The 23,352-nt window shown below is 45.7% G+C and overlaps 1 protein-coding gene across 4 annotated transcripts in view; it reads right to left on the minus strand.

Annotated features, from left to right (window-relative positions):
* The window catches only part of jarid2b (jumonji and AT-rich interaction domain containing 2b), a 93,090-nt gene extending 78,442 nt beyond the window's left edge, over positions 1-14,648 (minus strand). For all 4 annotated transcript variants that reach the window (XM_058618360.1, XM_058618358.1, XM_058618357.1 and 1 more), the window contains exon 1: positions 13,971-14,648. In XM_058618360.1, coding sequence (XP_058474343.1) covers positions 13,971-14,015 — 45 coding nt within the window. In that variant the 5' untranslated portion in view covers positions 14,016-14,648. The remainder of the gene's footprint in view (positions 1-13,970) is intronic.
* Between the last annotated feature and the right edge of the window lie 8,704 nt (positions 14,649-23,352).

A 23,352-nucleotide genomic window follows, 5' to 3' on the forward strand; every position in this document is an offset into this window, starting at 1 on the left:
GTGTGTTTGCTTTGTGTACCTGTTCTGCGCGTACAAACGTCGCTATGCAGACTGTGGCTCTCGAAAAGTGTACAACAACATAGCCAAGGACGCTCAGCAGCAATTACAAAGTCATTTAATTACTCCACCTCAAACCGTAGTGTCCCTGGGAAACATGGCAACATGTGCTTTTAAACAATGACAATGAAATAGCTTCACATTGGGGGGAAAAAAATCCATGTCCCAGTGTTACCTTATCCCTGTCCTACTCTCCCTAGCTCCTGTCCCAGATTACCCATCAATCCCATTTTATTCCACAGGCTCAGACAGCCCACCAATCAGATGGCAGGATGGGGAGGAATAGGATAGTGGATTGGCTTGTGGGGGGAGAGAGGGGTGGAGCAGCTCAGCCATCCCCTAACAACAGCAGCGTGCTGTGAAAGTCAGCATAAGAGAAGGAGAGGATTCACTCGTCCGGGTTACTCCTCTCCACTGTATAGTTCTTCCTCCTCCTCCTCCTCCTCCTCCTCTTCAAGAGTCATGCGTGCCAGAGCCCGTCCTTCTTTCTCTGAGCCCTCCTCACTCACAGTCTGATACTCCCTCACTCCCTCAGCTGTCAGTCTGCATATGACTGCTGACTCTGCTTCTCACAGTGACGACGAGCACTGAGCTCTGCCGGGCCGGGGCTTCAGCCATCACAAACACACACACACACACACACACAAACACACACACTCTCTATGGAAGATGGGGGAGGTCAGGTTGGCTCCTGGCGGAAGGAAACAAATTACACACTGCACTACACATGCTCACACACGCAGCTCAGCTCGAGTTCAACGCAGTCTCTCCGCTGACCTACTTCTTTACTGCCACTCAGGGGCAAACAGTGGGCACGCTCACATTCAGCGTCATTCCACTCTGCCATGGTGTAGGGTTGTGTGTCTTAGTTGTGAGTGACCTCGGGTTTGAGAGATAATGTTGAAGGATCATCTGCTTCTGGAGCTCCAGGTGGTTTCCAGGCAGAACTTGATACGTACAGAGTTTCTGGTTGTTACCAATGCACCTGTGGGGTATTTATTTTAGATGGCATTTGCCACGGTCCTGACTTCATTGGTGGTTAATCACAACGGTTTGTGGCCGTAACACCTGTGGCTAAAAACAGGTGACTATTAGCAGAGGAGGCGAGGTGCATCCCACACACACAAAGGTGTTATCGCACAGCTCCAACCATTGCACACACACAATCAAGACACAGGAAGCTCACAGAGGGGGAAGCATGTGCCCATTGTCAGGGGGTCTCATGAGCCCCCCCCCCACCCCCGCGGCTCTTTCAGCCCCGACAATAGCTGCACTGATAACACCTACCAGCTAGAGGGACACAAAAGAGGAGGGTGAAGGCCCAGAAAAGGGACAAAGAGAGAAAGAAGAAGAAAATGCAACACAGTCTGTCAGTGGATGTTCATTCACTTCCTGGCCTTGTCCGTCACTTTTCTCAGTTAGCAGTCTCAACATGAGAACAACTTTATTCCCGACTCGCGCGACAGTTAACAGTCCAGCCCGGGGAAAGAAAAAAACCTGAGCAGAAGAGAAAGAAGAAGTAGCAGAAATAACCAGCATCAGTCACCAGTCACACAGTCGATAGGTCAGCGTGGACGCTCGGAATAAACTCTGTGAGTGACAGCTGCCCTCGTAAATCAATCCATCTGACAAGTCTTCCATTCATCGCCGCCCTCGTTTATGGATATAATATGCAAACTGACTGTTGAGCACGAGACGCATTGTCAAGGGTTTGGGCTTCTTCAATTCCCACACAAGATTTTTATGATTCTTCTCTTGGGGAAAAGAAGATTTTTTTTTTATTATTTTGCTGAGGAAGGGAGAGAATGATGAACGAGTGTGGAGATTCCTCAAGTGGAGACACGACGGAGGACAGCTAAACGTGGTCGACGTGACATTCTCTACTTTTCGACAAAAACAGGTTTTAAACACTCCTTCTCATCTCATAACCACAAGCACAGCAGGGAATTCTGGGTCTCGTGTCAACAGCTCGCTCCAGGCCTGAAGCAATAAACATCTAATCCCTGTCATGTTACAGGGCCCTTGTGCAGCTCTGGGGCCCCTGAATCGATCCAAAACCCCCCCCCCCCACGTTCCCCATGCGGTGCCCCTGTCAGTGACACAAGTGAATGGAGTAATCAATGGGATTTAGCCTGCTCTACAGATGCAACAACAAGACGAGTGAATGAAAGATAGAGAGCTGAGTGGGTGCACGTGGATGAATGACCGAAGTAAATCCAGAGTGAGCAGAGTATGAATATGACAAAGATGGGAGACACCGTGAGCGCACCAGCGGCCCCATTTCCCACGATACCACCTTGGCTACTGGTCCCACTCGACGCGCCGTGTCACGAGGCTAAACTGCTCTTCTAAATCCTGTAGACACTCATCCAGGGTCAACAAGTCTGACCCGAGTGAAAAACATTATGTTATCACCTCAACAACCTCTTGTGTTTTAGCCACTTGATGTGATACTGCATTACAATTACAGTTGTGCGTGAACCTAATAAAAATAATCAGCCCTTGACTTCCCACTGGGGGGGTGGGGGGGGGGGGGCAAACAAATCACTTTCTCAATTTCCAATGAGCCTGAGCAGGAAAAGAAAGAAAGAAAAAAAAAAAACGGCACGTCTCATGAGCCGAAGTTGACACCAAGATTAAAAATTCAATATCGGCCAAGTCACTCGATATCACAGCCATCATATTTCAGCCAAGCTAATCAAATTCACAAGCGTGACCTCCGGGGAATATTAAAAGTGCATATAACATGTGTCACCTCTCAAATGTTTTTGCAGGGGGGGGGGGGAGATCCATCCACGCTGATAAATACAGCGCAAAGGCGGGCCAGCAGCAGCAGCAGCAGCAGCAGCAGCAGCAGCAGCAGCAACACATTGCCTCCCCATAAAAAATGAGCAGTGGATGGATTTCACAATGCACTTTGCCAGAACAACAGGAGGTTTGATTATGTTACAACAACTCCCGCTCGAAGAAAACAACAATCAGGGTTTAGGTAGCACATAGCAGCCAAGTCAAATGAAAGCAATTGTAGTCAATTTAAAGTAATCAAAGTACATTGTTGCTTGCACGTAGGCCGCCGTTAAATTCATACATCCTTCACCGTGGGGCTGATGGTAGGAGGAGGAGGAGGAGGAGGAGGACGGAGAGAGATAAGCTCCTCCTCAGTGATTCTGTGGAGGATATGACCCGTCAGTCAAACTGGGAATGGAAGCCAAAAGTTGAAAATGCAAAACGACAACACTTCCTCTCAACACAAGTGTTGCACCGCTTGGGAGCCCGAAGGAAAAACTGTGGCCTTACAAGGGTTAACCAGCAGCAGGTTGAGCCTAATGCACATTGTCAGGCAGATAAGATTACGAGCTGGTGCAGCGGTTAACAGAAGCCGCCGCACTCCTCCACTGGCAGTTGACGGGACGAGGAGACGCATGTGGCCCGAACGTGGTCACAGAATGAAATATTCCGAGCATAATAGGGACAAGGGTTCCACCGGCCTCTGTGGTCAGCCTCTGAATGGGTCAACGGCAACGTCCAAAACTGGCAAACAACAATCCTCCTGACCAGTGATAATCTGAGCTGACGCTGCGCTACGACCACAAATTATCCTGACGCAAGACCCGAGGTTTGAAACATGTACGGTCGTTTCTCCCACAGGAGAACAAAATCACTTAAGAAGGAAGCCATGAGTGATAAGCCCGCGTCTGTCATGTGAACAGGGCCTGCACATACTAGAGTGAGAACAGCTGCAACACACTGCGGTTAAAGACAAGCTTCAACATCTTTTTTAATAAAGCTCAGAAATGTTAGGATTAGACGTTTCATCTACGCACACCACACTGTGCGCACTGTGTTCGTTTACAACACACACACACACACACACACCTAGACCGTCGCGATGCAACATCCACAGCTCCTATTGTCTCTGCTTTTTCTACTGCATCCAACACCGTTTCAAAACCTGTGTGTGTTTGTGTGTGTTGCTGTATGACTGCAGATTACCCTGCAGCCAGAGAGCATTATGAAACAAAGCCAAGGCTTAGACAAGGGAGTTCCTCACTGTTTAGGGAAGTGTAGTGAAGGAGTCCACTCTACTGCCACACACACACGCGCACACGCACACACACAAACAGAGACACGAGGCAATTAAGAAATGATTTTCACCTCCCAGCTTGGGACAAAACCCCTCGTACCTCGGCCCAACCCCGTCCTCCACTACTGCACACAAAGGCAAAGTCTATGACGCCTGAGGGGCCCAGAGGGCGGCGGCAACAACAGCACACAGTGGACAGAGAGCGGGGAAGGTGAGAGAGATTGGCAAGAGCAGAGGAAACACGAAAAAGCCATTCCTGACTAGGTAAAGGAAAACTCTGCAGCAAAAAGGAATCGGCAGAGTGGAGAGGTTGGTGAAAGAGAAGGCAAATAATGGCCTTGGTGGAAGGAAGAATAAATGTGATGCATGAGAGGCAATTATGAGAGAGAGAAAGGTGCTTACACGTCCCAATAGCAGGATTTATCACTGTACTTGACCTCACAGGCGGCCTGGGCTCCGGATTATGACATATATTTATTTAAAATTAAGCTCAAAGAGTAAGAAAATAATAATTATTTAAACCATATACAAGTTCATGCTCCATCAGGTATAGTTTAAATCTCCGTAAGTGTTTAGGTTGAGCGAGCCAGAGTAGTTAAAACCTATGTGTGTGTGTGTGTGTGTTAGAGACAACACCAGTAAATCAACGGGAGCAACAGCGCTCGACCGAAGAAGCCTCAAGGACCACGTTGCGAAAACCTCTTTCGCACTGAAATAAGAGGGATTTGCAAACCCACGTGAAGCTGCTAAAGAAAGGTGAAGCCAAATAGACAAAAACAGGAAATAATTCCAATAAAAAGTTGTGAAAAAACATGTTTAACTGTTTGTTTCGCCGGCGAGAACGAGGTAAACCATTGAAGCGTCCTCACGAGTCACGCTACTTCAACATCAGCAGATAGAAATAAAGGCAACTGCTTCGACATAGAATTCATTAATAGATTAGTGGACGCTGAGAAACAAGTTCACGTATCACCACCGCAACCCCAGAAATGAGACACAATTTGAAATCAGCAGTTAATCTATGCTTGACTGACTGCTGTGAGTAATCTGAAACTCTACAACTTCATTCCAGTGACTAAAATGTAGGGGGTGATTGCTGAAAACGAAAAGGACCGCGGGTAAATGTAAAATATCTGCGCCACTGTCAGGAAATGAGCCAACACTTGTAATAGCTTTCCAGTATCTTATGACTGTAGAAATGTACTGAGCAGATGTTACATCAGCAAGTACAAGGAAACCGTATTGTTCAATAAGGAACAAAAAATTCACATTTTCATTTCTCCTGAAACTGAAAATAGCCGTGCATTAAATGTCTTCTGTTGTTTTAAAAAGAAAAGCCCTTAATGTGTTTTAATTTTCTCCCTTTTCACTGCTACAAACCTGACGTTGTTGCCTCACATGGCTGCAAGACACCGTAACTTTGTCATCACGCAGCCACGAGCCACATGCTCCACCTACAACAACACAACTTTAATCTTCATCTACTGCTTCAGCACATCCCCGTGAGCTGAAACAAAAAGGACTTTAACAGAGACCTTGTCGACAACATGTCAGTTTCTATAGTAACGTGTGTGTGTGTGTGTGGGTTACGCCCCCCACACACACACACAACATGGGCACAGGAGAGAGTAGAAAGTGGCTGGGGGGGGGGGGGGCATGGTACTTTGTTGTCACCATGGTAACTTCCTGCTAGTTGTGAGCCGAAAAGTGAGCACGCACACCACTCACACTTTGATTCAACCAGTGGTTACCTCATTTCCTCTCCACATTCTCAAACAACTCAATCTAAAAACAGCAACAGGCTTTTTCAGGTGCCGCAGTTTCGACATACAGTTATCACAACAGTCGTCACAACAGTCGACACGACAGATTATAGACGACGGGTCTCGCCCTGAATGCCGTCTCTGTGGACATTACAGACGAGATGGTGTCTAATTTGGTTATTTCCATCCTCTTAGATGTCTTCTCACAGGTTGTGATTTCCATTGTTGGCCCTCTCCCCCCCCCCAGGCCGTGTAATGTTTGATCCAGGGCCAGGGGACACTGACCAGACATTCAGCCCAGACTCTGGCGCCCTTCCCTCAGTGTACCATGCACTCTAGCCTCCTGCTGTGAGGCCTGGAGGAAATCACATAGCCAGGAGAATTGTTATTAAAAAAAAAGCCCTTCTCTATTGAGTGGAGTTTACTAAAGGGGTGGGGTGGGATGGTGGGGGGGGGGGGGGGGGGACAATACCTTTGACTCACCCTGCTTCTCTCTGCGGATGAACTTAAAAAGCACCTATTGCTCAGAAAAAGAAAAGAAGAATCAATAAGGGAAGAGAAAAGTGAAATCAATATTTCTACACTGACGACTCATACCGCAGGAACAACCCCTAGTGCTTCACATGAAAAAGGATTTAAATGATGAACGGCATTAAAGAAAAAAAACAAGAATCTAAATAAAAAATGTTTCATAACAGCAGAGAACAGATATATTTAACACTAAAACTAAACTAAATTTACCAGAAAGAAGAGATCGGCCAGCTGGAAAATGACAATGACAGAGGGTTAGGCTGAACCCTGCATGTGCGTGCATATTAGTGCAAGATCAAACTGCGGCTGAACAAATCCAAACAAACACAGATGAAAGAATGAGAGGTGTCCACTGAGGCCCAGAGAAGACAAGCGCAAAACGACCAACAACCTAATCATGAATCATCGCTCCAGCACATGCAAGCGCAGCTAAAGCCGAGCGCAGCGACTGGGGGGAGCAGATCTTGCCAATCGTGCAGCGGCTCCTCCTCAATCCTGCAGCTAGCCCATGGTGTAAAATAGGCCCGCTACTTCCGTCCACGCTCCTCCAGCGCTATCCCACAGTAAAGCCCCCGACGCCTCGCTCCTCGCTTTGTAGCTGCGCTGAGTAATAGAGTGAATTGAGCCCGAGCAGGAGGAGGTGAGCGAGATAGAGTGGAACAGAACAGATGCACTTGGTATTCTATTACGAGACAAGATGGGGGAAGTAATGCATTTCTCATGGCAGAGGGAGGATGGGGATGGAGGATAGATGCAAACACAATGTGTATATATTGACCTACGAGTCAAATAAACCATTTATCCTGCCACTTACACTCGTCAACCACCGACCACGACTACCTCCCATTTTCTCACATATGAGCAGACATGGGAACCAGCCCCGTCCGACAACTCATCCCCCCCCCACCCTGCACGTCCAACCATGTTTCAGCATTAAAACGCGCTCCTGCCCAGTCCTGTAAATACAGACTGAAATACATTATCTGTGAGAGCGAGGGCCAGATTTACTTAACACCTTTTTAGTAATCGCTCATTTTCCTCGTCAAGTCCAAAAAAGACACAAGATAAACAACCGCTGTTTTGTCTTGAATGAACACGCTTCGTATGAAACCCATTTACGCCGTGACGCATTCTCAACGTCTACCTTTCTTTTGCGAAAACGTAAACGTTCAGTGGTCTGAGGAGCATCCTCAAACACAAGAGGGCAAAGGCTTGTGGAAATAGGTCTGCGTTCAAGAGCGCTGCTTGAAATCCACAAAAGAAAAAGCTGCAAATTCATATAGATGATGATAAATATATATTTTTGTAAGAGTTAACACTGGAAAAGACCCTCATGAGGGATTAAATGAGAGCGCTGTGCATCTGCCAAGTCAACGCTGGACTTGGCCAGTGGTTTGTTGGCAGGAAGGACCGCCGCTCTATCATAGGACTCATAAATGGTAGAAGGCTCATGAGACCATAAAGCTTGAATGTGTAATGAATGGGAAAATGAATATGGGTCAGAATACAGCTTTCTTTTCTTTTGAGGAGCCAAATGGCAGAACGATTCAAGATTTCCTAATCTTAGCATCACTGTCCAGACACTTTATGACGCTGAATCCTGCAAGTATCGCACTGGCATATGTCTGACACTGAAACAGCGGCGGACAGAGAGCGGAGTAACGGAGGATCGATACTGACTGAGCGTCCGCTCCGTGTCTTCATCCCCCTCCCCGAGGCTTAATTCACTGGATGTGTAAAGACGACGGTGTCACAATAGGGGATAAGACCGGATTGACCACAGGATGAAAATGTAAGGAGTGTTTATTAAACTGATAGTAGGCGGTCGAGGGGTTTGTCCTCGACATGTACACGACAGTCATTAAAAGGCTAATGCCAGACTAAGCTGCGATAGCTCGGCGATTCAAAAGAAATTGAATGTCTCCCATTTTAGCTTGACACAGAAAAACTGTCAATTCTTTTCTTTTCACTCTTCTATTGCTGAATGCCCTTCATTGGTCCTCATAAGGGCTGCAAGTCCAAAGACAAAGCTAAAGTGTTGATTCAGCTTCATAAGGATCCTGAACGGATAAGCTGTGGCAACCACACACACACACACAGAGCCTCTCGGGGCCTGACCAGCTGTCTTGCTCCCCCCCCCCCCCCCATCTTCGTCCAAACCCACAGGAGCAGGAGGATATAAATCACTCGCCAGAATTAAGATGAGCGTGGAGGGAGCGCACGTGGTGTAGGCCTACGTGACAAACACACCCACGCGCATTGGCCGCCCGCGACAGCGCCGCGTCCAAACTCTGCCTCGCGTCCAACGCACAGAGCATACACCGCGGAACACCTGCACAGTCCTACGAGCAAACCCGCCCAGCGACGGGGATACGATTACGTCAACAGGAGACGGTCACGCCGCCGTTTTATGTCATTACTCCGTCGAGAGCCACACGAGTGACACACTGCACAGTTGGCCTCAAAAGCGGTTTATCTCACCTGCACCTCGAGACCTTTGCCTCCCTGTGTGTGTGTGTGTGTGTGTGCTGGTACGAGCAAAAAGCCCGAGATAGCTCTCTGTGCCAACAGCTGATAAGAGAAAAGGTCATGTTGCATAACATAGTTTGTCCCGCGAGCTTGTGTGTGTGTGTGTGACACAATTCTGAAGGAAACAGACACAAGAGAAGAACGAGGGAAGCAGAGAGAGAAGGTTAAAGAGTCTGTATTTATGTTAGATCAGAAACAAGGAGGGAAAAAAAGGAAAAGCTGAGTGGTGACGCATTTGACGGCTCAACGTCCATCGCCGATCGCAGCAGGCGCCGCACAGAGTGCTTGTAATAATGCAGATAACTTTCTGTTGGGAAAGCAGACTTTAAACGGCGGGGGTGGAGGAGCGTTTCCATCCCATCATTTCAGTACAAACTTAATAAAAACGTAAATACATCAGCGTGAGGAGGCGGGACGCGCAGTGGCAGCGTTTGTCGAGTTAGCAGGTCTCAGAAGAGAGGAGTGATGAGGCCAAAGGGACGCGAGGCTGGGCCTGCAGTGTGGGAAGCACCGCTTCCTCCCTGCGTTAACACAACATCGTCCAGGCCTGGAAGTCATTAATTACCACACACACACACACATTTTCAAAAAATGAAATGGCTACCAAGACACAAAGAGACATAAGGCAGCAGAGTACATCTGTATGTTTTTTAGTCCACATTGTGTGAAGTATGTTGTATGCTTTGTTCTCTCGACACAGCATGAGGGACACAAACTAATCCATTGTGTTAAAATAGCTGGCAATCTTTCTGAAGGACTTTTACGCTCTTGGCAGTTACTTTAATGCCACATTGTTATACTTTGGCAACATATTCCGAAAAGCTCCGCTTTGATTGTTTTATTGTTTTTTTTTCCCCCTATTGATTAAAAGAAAAAGAAACGAGTGAGTGACGTTACCTCTGACTTAAAAAGTGCCATCCTTTGTTTCACTCTGTGTAATGCTATATCTGCTACATCCTGGTTTCAGAACTTGAGTCATCGCTTCATACTTTGCACCGGGGGATTCATTCATAGAAAAACATATGTAAAGTGACACAGTGAAGACGAAGCAGCTCGTACGGAAAAGGCACTTTCGTGGTTTCCCGTCGTGGCTCTCGCAGGTGCCAGGTGGAACGTAAACAAGAGTGAACGCCGGCAAATCAACGGGCAGTAAAACGCTGCTTTTGCCACAGTACACTTTGATATGCCTCGGGTAGCCATAGTGACGGGGGGGGGGGGGGGTTGGAGGAGGAGGTTGGAAAGTGAACCTTGCCATGTTGCACACGTGAGGAGAGGGGAGCCTATGAAAGAAGAATTTGCATTGAAACATTAGGTTAAATGAAGCGCAGTGACGCTCGGGCACGGTGAAAAAACAACCCCGTGACCCTCTCTTCATGGTCCAACATGAGGCCCACATTTCATTTGGACAGCCCCAGAACGAGAGAGCGAGACAGAGACGGGGAGAGAGGGAGATAAAGAGAGGAAAAGGAGGAGTGGATGGGGGGGGGGGGGGGATCTGTGCCTTTGCACTCCCCACTCTCTGTTTTTGTTTCCTCTTTTTGTGCATGCTCAACGCACACACTCACAGTGCAATGGATTTTCAACTTGGCCCTCATCAGTTGTGCGCCTGATGAAACAAACACTGACAGCCTCTTTACATTTGTAAAGGCCCCTGCAGCAGCTGTGCTTGTCCCACACACACCACACACACACACACACACACACACACACACACAACCTTTGAATCGGAGGCCTAGCCCCAGCTGGGGCCTACAGGAAGAGCCGACTCTGCACAAAATGGCCCTGGCTGCTCTCTGCCGTGCTCTTCTGCTGTTCTCTCTTACATGCGTTCACACACGCACACGCACACAGACACACTAGTTTGTTGTCGCTCAATCTTTACACAGCATTGAGAGACACCAACAAACTTACACACAAAAATGCAAACTTGCTCCTGCAGCGTCAGTCGAGACATTAGTGACAAAGCATCTCTGAAATGACAACTTTTAATTGTAATTATCGAGCTTAATTTGGCTCCACCCCCCCCTTTCCTCACATTAACATTCACAATCCTGGTGGAAAATTACAATCGCCTCGCCTAGTTTGCCTTTTATTAAGGCCAATCATTTTATGACTGGCAAATTTTAATATCATTGGCAGATAGTGGGTGTTTGTTGGGCATGAGGTGGGGACGGGGAGGGGGTAACATCTCACACCCATGTTTCAGGGGAAATGGTTAAGCCAAGCATGTATAATTGTCTTACGCTAATTAAAGGGGGGATATGAGGGGGAGGGGGAGGATCAGTAGGGGCCAAGAGTCCTGTCTCAAAGCCTGGGGGGGGGGGGGACTGGGACTCCTCCAGGTTGTTGTAGAAATGCACATTTGTGAGCCTTATTGGTCCAAGTCAAGACTTAATGCATCAGCCGCAGCTGCCCAGAGCACGACAGATGTGACGAGCAAACACACAGAGAGAAACAGTGAAACATGAATCAGTTTCTCTTGCTCGGACTCTCTGGCTCCACTCATAATTATACAACAAAGTTATGAATGGACTGAATAAAAAAAAGAAACTAAAGAATGAAAAAAAAAAAAGTGTGACACTGATGTAGTCTGGCTCAATTGTAAGCGGGGGTTTTTGTTTCAAGTTAGTCATCATTTCAATGGAACATCCTGTTTGCTTAATTCAGAGCAAGACTTACAAACTTGACGGGATCCAAATGTTTTAGTGTTGTAGTAGAAATTAAATTCCCTCCTCCACACTCCAAATTACAATTAGTCGATACCGTTGTGGTTAAGCGCGTCTCATTCTCGTCAACCTCAATGCTGACTAGCAGGACAAGTACTTTCTTTCTCTCTTTTTTTTTTTCAAAAGCATATTTGTGTAAATTTAAGTGTACGTTTCTTACTTCCTACGATGACAATACTCATGCTGCTGCGAGTATGATAACAAATGAGGAGACGTACCGACTGATTATTGGAACTGGTGGTAAGTGGGTGTACTTTTGGGGATGTCGGCAGGCAAAAAAAAAAAGTTTGAAAAAAGTTCTTGAGAAATTCCTCTTTGACTTGCTTGCACATAAAATAAATGTACTTTACTAAAGAAAAGGGGAAATCATAAGTGAGATTACAAGCGAGTGAACACATGGGACAAAAACATGTTTGCGTCGTTCTGTTACCGTTCACTTGCAAACCTGTTGCTCACTTTTGTATAATTTCCTTTGAACACAAAAAGATATGGTTGTGCTTTCAGTCTCACAGATCAGCAAGGGGAAGCACACACTTTACACAAGACACTCCACATGTCTGTCTGTCTGTCTGTCTGCTGGTGTTGGTTGTTGGGGGGGGGGGGGTCTGCTCTCCTGACTCCCATTAGACACGTGACCATAATTCATAGCAACAATGCATACGTGGATCAAAAAAACGAGGGGGTGCAACAAAGTTAAAAGCCCCGTGCACAGAGGCCCTGCGTGGAGTCAGCGTGAAAAATGTTCCACGGGCAACTTAGTGCAGCGACTCACACTCTTTAAAAAAAAAACTCCTGAAATGAGGACAAATGGGTGTTTTGGTCAGGAGCCCACGACCCGAACAGGGACCACAGCCATTCAACCCCCACACGAGGCTGCACAGTTGTATTTCACAGCCATTTCTCCTCGTAAAAATCACCAGTGTTTGCAGAAAGAAAATGGTTGCTTCGTGGTGTCGCTTCATACATGAGCCTCTGCAATGCGACTGCACACAGCAGCTTTGCAGGAGAGAGAGAGACAGAGAGAGACAGAGAGAGAGAGAGACTCACAGACCGCGATCAGTGTCTGTGTAAAGAGCTGCAGATCAGAGGCACAGGACGAGAGCCAAACACTTTAAAGCTAATCCCAATGTAGTGCTGCAGAAAACACCAGGAGTTATCCCCTCAGTGTGCTGCTGCTGCTGCTGCTGCAGGGGTCACACACACACACACACACACACACGCACACACGCAGGGCTGGGAAATTCATAAGAAACAAGAAAAGATCCACTGGGATCCTGAACGCAGCACTCGAAGCAAAACAACACGCACGGGAACCCACGAGTGTCCCCGGATCGTTTCAAGAGCAAGAGCGAAGTGGATCAATGTGCTGAATTGCATGACCCCCCCCCCCCCCTCTTTTTTTTCTCCTCCTCTTCGTGGAGAAAACTGAAGAGCTACAACAGTCAGCGAAACATGTCGCTGTGCCAGCCTTTAAAAAAAGAGATATATATGTATATACACACACACACACACACAAGAGCAAGAGACACCGTCCTCAATATCTAAGCCCACGTGTGACTTTAAATGCAGCACCGTGGATCGTTCCCTTGCACATGTTTATTGTCAGCAGGGTGAGGGGCTGCAGGTTTAAAGCGCAGGAGGAAAAAAAAAATGCTCAGCATGGGACGAAATGGAAGCCGAAATAGCTGAGCCATGGCCGACAGGCTCGTCTTCCTCGCGTCTCTGAATAGGAAGGAGAACCGTGAGCGAACAAAAGCCTTCCCCTGTTAACACTTTGCCAAGTCTCCTTTTTTTTTTTAAATGTTTTATTATTTATTTATTTAATTGTACACCCTTTATGGCGTTATCACGCAGCCAGGACACACAATCCATCCCCGCATCACGCGTAGAAGAAGATAAAAAAACCCCGAGTCAAAAAAATGAGCGAAGTGATCCTTCTCTCCCCTCCTCCTCCTCCTTCTCCTCAAAGCAGCAGCCGATGTTCAAACAGCCTAAAACATGTAGCGTGTCGAAGAAAACGCTGCAACACAGACGCCGAATAAACACCACTGTCTCTTTAAATTAAAAGCACCGGAGTGTGGACACGTTGAGATAACTTGTCCGTTGTCCTTTAAAAAAAATAAGAAGAGATTTGACCCACATAAGCGCACAGGCTGTGTGCGGGTAACCTTCACAGTCCCTGATGAAAGTTTATACGTTTTCATCAAAGCAAACTTGAATAAAAGCGGCCGCAAAAAAAACACAACAACAAAAAAAAGGGGGCAACGTGTTTGTACTTACATATTTCTTTTGAATGATATTCCTCTTAGGTCTTTCCTTGCTCATTATGAAATCCCAAAAATAAAAATGTTTGGCTATAGAGAGAATGGCCACATGAATGTCTTTTCTTTGACTCTCGCCTCCTCTCCCGGAGCAGCCACCAAGTGACGATTTAAATCCCCGGCTCTGTGGCGGAAAAGCTCGCTGGGCTTCTCTGCACGATTCCTCCCGTCGGTGTTTCCCTGCTTCAGCCGCTCGGGTGTTGTTTAAATATCCCCCCCCCGGAAAAGATCAAGGGCCGACGACGACGACGACGACGAGCGGAGACGGACCGGAGCCAAACTCACTCGGGGTTAACATAGTCAAAACAAACGCACAACAATAAGTTCCATTCGCCAGAGCAGCTCGGCTTCTCGTCTCTGCGCACTCACTCCCGGCTCTTTTCAAATACATGAATATGCGTGAGGCGGTGTCAACAAGTCACATCTTGCGTGGGCCACAGACACGGGGAAATGAATAAATAAAAAAAATGAAAAAATAAAACGTCAGGTCACGTCTGCTTTCTCTTCCTCTTGTTTTGGCTGGAGCCTGCGGACGACGAGTGAGCTCTCCAGCGGCTCTGCTCTACTGAGTGAGAGCAGCTCCTTTCTTCCCCAGCCTCAGCCTCTCAGCCTATCACGTCCTGCAGCATTCAGCGGCAACTTCAAACTCCCACTGAGACAACCCCTCACACAGCAAACACCAACAAATATCCCCGTATCATCCTCTTTTATGGACTTACGCCGCCTTTGTGATCGTTTCCATGCGCACACTTCTTAATCATCATGGTCCTCAACGTTAAACTGTGTGATTTAATGACGTTTGTCTCAGATACACGATTTCATTCATCCTTCTTTAAAAAAAACAACAAGAAAAAACCCATATACGCCTCATTTAGACTTAAAGCAACACTATGCAACTTTTATAGACCTTAACCCTTTACACGCCCCTCACTGAAATACTTGGAAATTAAAATGTTCAACCTCGGAAGCTATTTTCCGCTGCACAGGATCATTTTTGGACATTTTGTGACCAGATTGGATGCAAGTCGTCGTACTTTAAACAGAATTAAAGGGCATTTATTTTCTCTTTGTCTGGGAAACCGCTGCAGAGAAGTTACGATGTAGCAAGCCTTACTGTATAGTGTTGTTTTAATGTAGAAAATCAAGGTACGTGAAGGTACCATATTATGGTTCCTTGCCTGTCTGTGGTTAAAAAAAATGAATATAGTAAAAACACAGATAAAGTGATATTAAGTTAAGATATTATCATGCAGGAGAAGACCGAGCCGCATAACTGTAGGCTACTTTTGCCTTCCGCAACTGCACCGAAGACGCTTCCTGTGAAGTAGCTGGATCTCTGCTGATTGTCTGGGTTTCTAAGATCTCGCCGCGCCGCACGGTAACACTGTCTCTGATGTCTGCAGAAGTTGCCATTATATGTTATGGTCTATAGTTGCTCATATGGTCTATGGTTGCTCGTTTAGATGCAGAGACTCTGTATGCAAAACAAATAACTGCTCTGCCCACATACATTTTTACAGATGAACCAACAAGGAGAGAGGTGTAAACATCCTTTCTGGTATGTAAAGTCTGCCATTGTTTCCCCACACACTTGGGGAAAGGAAGTGGGAACGTGAACAAGTTTGTTACAATGTGCAGTCTCGCCATTAGATGTCACTCATTCTTACACATTTAACCTTTAAAATAACACCTTTAAAAATACTTGTTAATCCATATAGTACTACTTTAAGATTTTTTATTCCCTGTCATGCTGCCGTGAGGAGTGATCGCACGTCCTCCATGTCATCATGGGGTTCATGGTAATTTCACCTGTGAACAGACACATTTCACAAAAGATAAATAGAGAATTCCACAGAGAAAGCCATAGGGGACAAAGGTGGGGGATTTCAAGTTTTTCATGCAAATGCAGGCCCCCAACCCCCCACACACTCCAACCGTGCATTCACACAATATATACCCCCTTTCAATGGGTGGTGGGGGGTTTTGGGGTTTTTTTACCAGGGAAAACTTAGGCTCTAGGTGTCATTGATTATCTTAAAAAAACTTTAGTCGTTGACCCCCACCTCAGGTACACTCCAGTCCTCAATCAACTGATGAACTCCCCTGCTAAGTTTAAAAATAATAATAATAATTAAAAAAAAAAAAATCTACAAAGACACAGTTTGTTTCATTTAATTTTACACAAGAGCAATTATATTCAAATTTGAGTGTGTGTTGTCACAATGTGACTGTAATTAGTCTTTGTTATAGGGCCAAAATCAAGTCACCATAACACTAAAACACGTTCCCCCCCAGGGATTAATAAAGTATTCTGATTCTGATTCTGATAACTATTGAACAAATGTGAAGATATATAGTTCATGGTTATGATAGGGTTAGTTTTTTTTTTATTATTATTATTATTATTCTTATTACTTTTATTTATCAAATGCAAGTCATATACATAAAGTGCATAAATGGATACAACATATTTTCTTCTTTTTTGAACTTAAACTTAAATGAACCCCCCCAACCCATGGTCTTCTTATACGATTAAAGTACATCATGAAATGTGAAATAAGTAAGACAAAAAATAAACAAATAAAGAAAATAAAATAAAAACTAAATAAATAAAAATACATATACACATACATACATTTACATACATATATAATAAAACAGTAGTAATTTAAAAATAAAATAAGAATATAAGATGCTAGTGCTGAAAATTAAATGTACAAAGTATCAAAGTTTTATTTTATTATTAACTTCATTTTGAAGTCAGGCCCATGCTGTAGTTATGGTTATGTAGTTAGGGTTAGCCTCTTTGGCAAATATCTACATAATGTCAGAATGTTTGATCTTAATCTCAAAGTAACACCATCAACGTTAAAATACAGTGGTGTAAAACCACTTTGCCCTCTCATCATCCTCCTCCTCTTCCTCACTTCACACACTGGTGATGCACGTGCCACAGTTTGAGAACCATGGATCGAGACAGTCTCTCGCCGCAATGATTTCCGGATCCTAAACTTCTTAAGTTTTTCCAGTCAATGTAATTCAATCTGTGTGTGTAATGTGTGTAATGTGGTGTTACAAAAAGACAGATGGCCTGTATCATTTTAAGTGAGCTCTATACCAGGAAAGTCATATAATGTTGTTGTTTTTTTGTAAACTATTGATCGGCATCAGACAGGCTGTCTGTCAGTCCACCGCTGTGGGGATCCGCAACTAATTAAATGGACATGGTTCAAAGAGCATCGCACCTGCAGACTTTCGGTGAGGCCCTTGAGTTGTCCTGCAACGTACCATGAACTTCCGTCCATCTGAAAGCTTTTCAAAAGTACGTTCTCACCAGAGAGTGCTTCGTTATTAGTCCGAGAACATTTATCCCCCCGCTGCAGCTCACACTGGGCGAAACCCTGGACATTCACAGGCACGTCTTTTCTTTGCCTTAGGAAACCAAGAACGTGGGCTTGGCTAAGAAATGTTGAAAGCCGCTTCAGCACCTCCCCAAAGCTTCAGCGTCTGCCCAAACCCCCTCTAAGCTGCCCCTATAATCAATCACCGGCATCCGTGCAATCATGCTGATTTCATTATCATTCATGTAGCGAGGCAGAGCTATCGATTCATGCTCTGTGTTTGATGTAGATTTAGCACAACACGCCGAATGATCAAAGCACTAAACTTACCTATGAATGCACGGACAAAGACACCAAATCAATAGCTGACAGGTCAATATTTTTTTGCATGTTTAATGCATAGTAATATGATTCCTAATCCTTTATTTACTGGTAAATCCACGGGCAATATGTATGTCAATAACATTGTACATTTTTGGCATTACTGTTGTACTGAATTATCATATTATTGTAGAGCGTCCTGTCCTCTGACAGTGTCTAAATCACGCAGGCTGTTTTGAGACGTATAGGAGTGCAACACACTGCCTTTAGCCCCCTTTCACCCTGCACTCTCGAGGGGTTTGCCGGGGTCTTCTGCCTTGCTGGTGCTGACATTTAGGCCTGCATGAATCAATGAGACAAGCTGTGGAGGGATGCCTGAATTTCACAGCAGATAACCTGCTCACACTGTTCACATTTAGCCCACATCCATGCCCAGGAAAACGCAGAGTGTTAGATACATTTTAGACCAGTTAATCCCCTTATGACAATTTGTGAGAAAAAAAAAATAATAATGAGAAAATGTTTTTTTCTGACTTACTTACGGAGTCCTTTGAAAAGGAAATGCTTCAATAAAAGAATATATAATGTTACATCATTGGTCAGCCAACCGAGCGCTGTACTTTTCCCCATTACTCTTTCAAAAGGATTCAGCAGGAACAGTTACTATTACATCATTAGGGAGGGTGACTGAGCTCTGCTCCAATACTCAATAAAATTGCCTGGGACACTATTGGGGCACACTGCCTTGACAGACAGTTGATGACTGTCAAGACGCGAGTGAAATTACCGTAATAACCACATGGCTTTTGACGCGCAACTCTTCATCTGTCAGAAACCGCTATAGCACAAACCGTCGAGTAATTAAAGGCGACATAGAATGCTTGTATCCCACATAAATGTTAGTTATGGAGGTCTACTTACATATATTAACTTGTTTTCATGGTTAAAATCCTCCTAATCGCTGCAAACGAGCCGATCAAAATATCTCCTCACTGACGCTCTCGTTAGCCGCGCTGTTTCAGACCAAAACCACACCCCCAAAACGTGGACTGTGTTGTGATTGGCCAGCCAACGAAAGCTTTCCTACTGTCCTGTGATTGGCCAGGTACCTGGAAGTGACGTAATAGATAGGCCAGCTCTCAGATACACAGCTCCCCCTCTGGCACGGTGGATGCTCTGCATCTCAGCAGCTACAACGAGAGTAGTTCTTCTTCTTCTGCGGTTGAATGTACGCAACCGGATGTGCCCGGACTAGTGCCTGGTTTCCCTTTATCAATAAAGAATACAGACCCTGTCCCGAGATGGACTGGCGACCTGTCCAGGGTGTACCCCGCCTTCTGCCCTATGTCAGTTGAGATTGGCACCGGCGCCCCCCCCCCCCCCCCCCCCCAGGACCCTCCTGTGGAGGCTAAAGTGGTAGAAGATGAGTGAGTGAATACAGACCCCTGCCTCCTGCTGGTGAAGAACATAAATCTTGTCGGTTGTAGTCGAAGTGCAACTTTTTTACCCCAACATGTGCTAAATGAGGCAGCATCCCCGCTTCCATGCAGTTTGCTGACTGTTGGGACAGCGTGTCCTGCTCTTTAACTGCCTGTGGGAGCACGCAGAAGAGCAAGAAGAAGAAACTAGCCGCGTTATGCTGAGTCAGCGCCCGCCGAAGATGCCGTCTCAGCAGCCCGACAGAAGTGCGGCGGGATGTCATGAGTGAGTTATGGCCAAGATGGCACCTTTATAATAATAATAAAAAAAAGGAACAAACTGTTGAACCGTTAATTTTCTACGGCTGTCCACCGTCCGGGCTAAAAAGGTTTTTGTCTTGTTTATGCGTGTCCTTGAAGGGACGGCAGGTTTCACAAGTGACGCTTGGACTGCTCCGTGCTTGTATAAGCGACTCGGACATTTACACCAGTGAATTTAAGAGTGTGTGTGCATGCGTGTTTGTGTGTTTCTATAAGTGTGTGACGGAGAAGGCCAGGGATTGATTAGAGCTTTCACTCTCAATGTGGTTAATTGCCCAGTGAGGCTTAGCAGACGGTGCTGGCTAGATTGATGTCCGATAGCCAAGAAGGGGGGGGGGGGAGTCAGTCAGGGTGTGTGTGTGTGTGTGTGAGGGAGGCTGGGCTGGGTTGATTTAGTGAACAGAATGGATGCGAAGGGGAACAACGAATCCCAAATTAAGGCTGAAAGAGTGAATGCTTAAATATTGCTGCACAGCGTAGAAATAAACCCAAAGGAGGTTCTTTCAAAAGTAAAGGAACACACTATTGTAATCACACCTGCTGGGAAAGAAAAAAAAAAACAAATGAAGAAAGAAAGGAAAACTCTCATCCGTGTCACGTTTTGTTTTGTTCCCCAAGAATTAACAAGGTTTGGATTTTACGACGGGAAAGTCCTCTTTTAGAAGACACTTCCTTTGGGTTTATTTTGTCATCGGCCTCATGTTTTAATCACGCCTCGGTTGCCTTGACCCTGCAGCAAACCATTGTTTCGTGCCGCACTTACAGTGCTAGTGCTTGTGTCAAATTTCCGCCGCACGTTTAGTTTTGCCGTTCTTGCAGTTTAAACGTTTCAATAAATGTTGTGTCGCAAAAAAATGATAAAACAGCCTCTCAAATGAAGTCAGACGGCATTTGCTCCCTGGCATTTACGGGAAGAGCCATTAACGCCGTACTCGTGATCTTTTTATTCTTCAGTAGGGTTCATAAAATGATGTTTATTGTTCAATAACAGGAGTAGAGAGGTGTGTGTGTGCATGGGGGATGGAATTAGCTCGCAGTGTGTGAGATACTGCAGGACACGCTGCGGCCACGGTGTTGGCAGTGCGAGGCGGGCGGATCAGGAAGCAGTAAAATCATGGCTTATAGCATTCTCTCCTTTTCATGGCTGGCTGTTAAAACTTAAGTAATACAAGCACTGACGATATTGAATACTACATATAAGTGAAATAAAGTAAGCGAGCGGGAACGGGATGAAAAGAATGTGTTCGAAGGTTAAGCGCTTAGTCAAGGCTAAAATGCAAAAGATACATCCACGTGTGACCATACCCGAGCATCTCGAGGCATCTCGCTTCATAATTCACTCTTTATTTGGCCTTTTAAAAATAGACACGCAGGGCATCTCCATTAAAAGCGCACAAGATTAACACAACGAGACTTGTTCCATTCTGCTTTCCTTAAATAGTTTTTACACGTGGAACCAAATCAGCCCGTGAGGTTAACTCATTTGTGCTTGTTTTTAAAAGAGAAGTTTGACTTCTGACGAATGTAGAGAAATGCTTATTGAGGTTTGTTCTTTGAGCGAATCGCCCATAAACCGGTTGAATTAAAGTCCAATTTTAAGGCATTTAGAAGTTCTTTAAACTTCTCTTCACTAATCTTAGCGAAGAGAATCCAAATAATATCCCTTTCAAATCAATTTTAAGGTTGAATGTGATGAAAAGGAATATTTCTTTTGCAGTGGCCTCATGTTATCCACTTTTAAAGAAATCTGATGAAGCAATCATTGTTTAAGGCTTGTTTGTCCCCCCCCCCCTTCCTTTCTTGCTGAGTTGATGATGGTAGACAGACGTGGGGGTCATGGTGGTTTTAATTTACTTTGCTGAAATTTGAATCTTGTAAGTACTCTCATTAAAGCAAGGTTAACATCCTCCACAGCCACCCCCACCTCTCCTATCCAGTGTTCAGGGACTCGTTGAGATCACAAACACAATTTATTTTTCAACAGCCCCTCCTATACACACACACACACACACAGATGCACACCTCCCCTTCTGATGGGACTTGAAAGTCCCCACTCTACTACCATGGATAATTGGACACCTTCAGCATGTGAAATCCCCTGCCAAAAGAAAGCAGGCACGGCGCATCAGTGTAGACTCCTACCAAGTTCATCAAATATACGCACAAAGCTGAGGATGAGACGGAGACAGAGTGAGGCGTGGTTGAACCTTAAGTACAAGTTAGATTTGAGACATTCACACAGAACCCCCTTTGGCGGTGGTTCTTTCTAATTCCATTCACATGTTGAGTATCTTACTTCCTGAGCGGTGGTGGTGGTTGTGGTGGAGTATAGGACACGATCAGCAGGAGGAACATCCACGCCCTCAGGCTCCAGGGGGAAGTTGTCCTCAGGGCATGTTGCCGGGATCAGCATGATCTTCCCTGTGCCCTAAGTTGACCCATCTGGAAGCTAAATGCAAAACTGTCTGGAGATCAGAGTCAGGGGTTGACTTGCTGTTATTTCTGCCCCTAAGGCTGTTGCTGTGTTTCACTAATGAGGCAGCGCTCCCCGAGCACACCTTGCAACTGCAGAATCAGACACATCTAACCTGGTGAAGTGGTCTGGAACACGTCTTTCCTTTTACTCAGCGTGTCAGTGAGCCGTAGACATTTTCCCTGACCGTTAGAGAATAAGAGCAGATTATTTTTCCCCTACAAACTGTCCTAATCGAGTTTTTGAAACTTGATAACACCATTGTGTGGCTCTCACTCGTGCACATCGCTCACCCCGTCTTCTATTTATTCCTCCATTCTGCTAATAATAAGTCCAGTTTCACCATTCAGCTTGACATCATTCAACACTCCTGTTCCCCTCGCTCACCTCAAAACCAGTCTGCGCTGGAGCACGGCGTGGATGAGTAGCTACGCATAAATCACTCATGAGGAACAAGCGGTGTTGTAGCGTTGCCAGGTCTCTTGTGTGTATCTAGCCACACAGAGAGTAATAGCGTGCAGCCACAAAGGTTCAATGGCCCAGGAGAGACTGGCTGACTCATGTGGGTCAAGACCTGCCACAGGTGGGGGATCCGAGGCTGAATAACTTCCCTCCCTGACAGTAGGCAGCCGCAGCCTTGGCGCCCCTTTTCACTCACCCAGGACACCTGCACCGGACACAAAAGCCATTCCTCTCCACTTCTTTGAGCGCATGAGCAGAGAGAGAGTAAAGGGACGTGGGCAAGAGCGGAGCAAGGGAGGAAGAAGTGGGTTTGGATTGGTAGCACGAGTGGGGGGGGGGGGGGTGGTGTGTGTGTGTGTGTGTGGGTGGGGGGGGATGCCGTCTCAATCACAGCCATGTGGAAACAAAGTAACACAAACTCAAGCCACAGCAGGGGAACAGCTGGAGCATACAGGGACGGCTTACTGGGTGGTCCGAGAGGGAGAAGAGGGTGTGAGCTTACAGGAGAAATGAGCGAGGATGAAAGACAGAGAAAGGGTTTGGTTAGGATAGTGATGGCCAAAATAGAATGAAATAAAAGGAGAGAAAAGGGGGGGAAAACAAGTGAGGGGAAAGCACCTACTTGTGAGTTTTTTTTCCCCTTTATCCTGGCAATTATGGCAAATCAATACACATCGATATCTCATTATTCAAAGAAGCCTGTGCTCCAGTAGCCCCATTAGCAGAATAAGTGTAATTCACAAGGCAGAGAGAGAGAGTCACTTTGGTGCAAAGAAATTACTGTATTTGTTTTATTAATGACAGCAGCTTATCATGGAATAATGATTGATGGGGTTATTTTTGGTAAGAACAGAGAAATTGCTATTCATATACTCTATTTCCACATTTCAGAAAACTGTTTCAACCTGGGATTAAGCAGGGTTTTTTTTTTCACCAGTTGGAATGTGTTTAATCGGCATCTATTCCAGCTTAAATGACGATGTAATGCACAAGGGTTTTTTTTCA

This window comes from Solea solea, chromosome 20 (genome assembly GCF_958295425.1).
Source record: "Solea solea chromosome 20, fSolSol10.1, whole genome shotgun sequence".
Lineage (NCBI taxonomy): Eukaryota > Metazoa > Chordata > Actinopteri > Pleuronectiformes > Soleidae > Solea > Solea solea.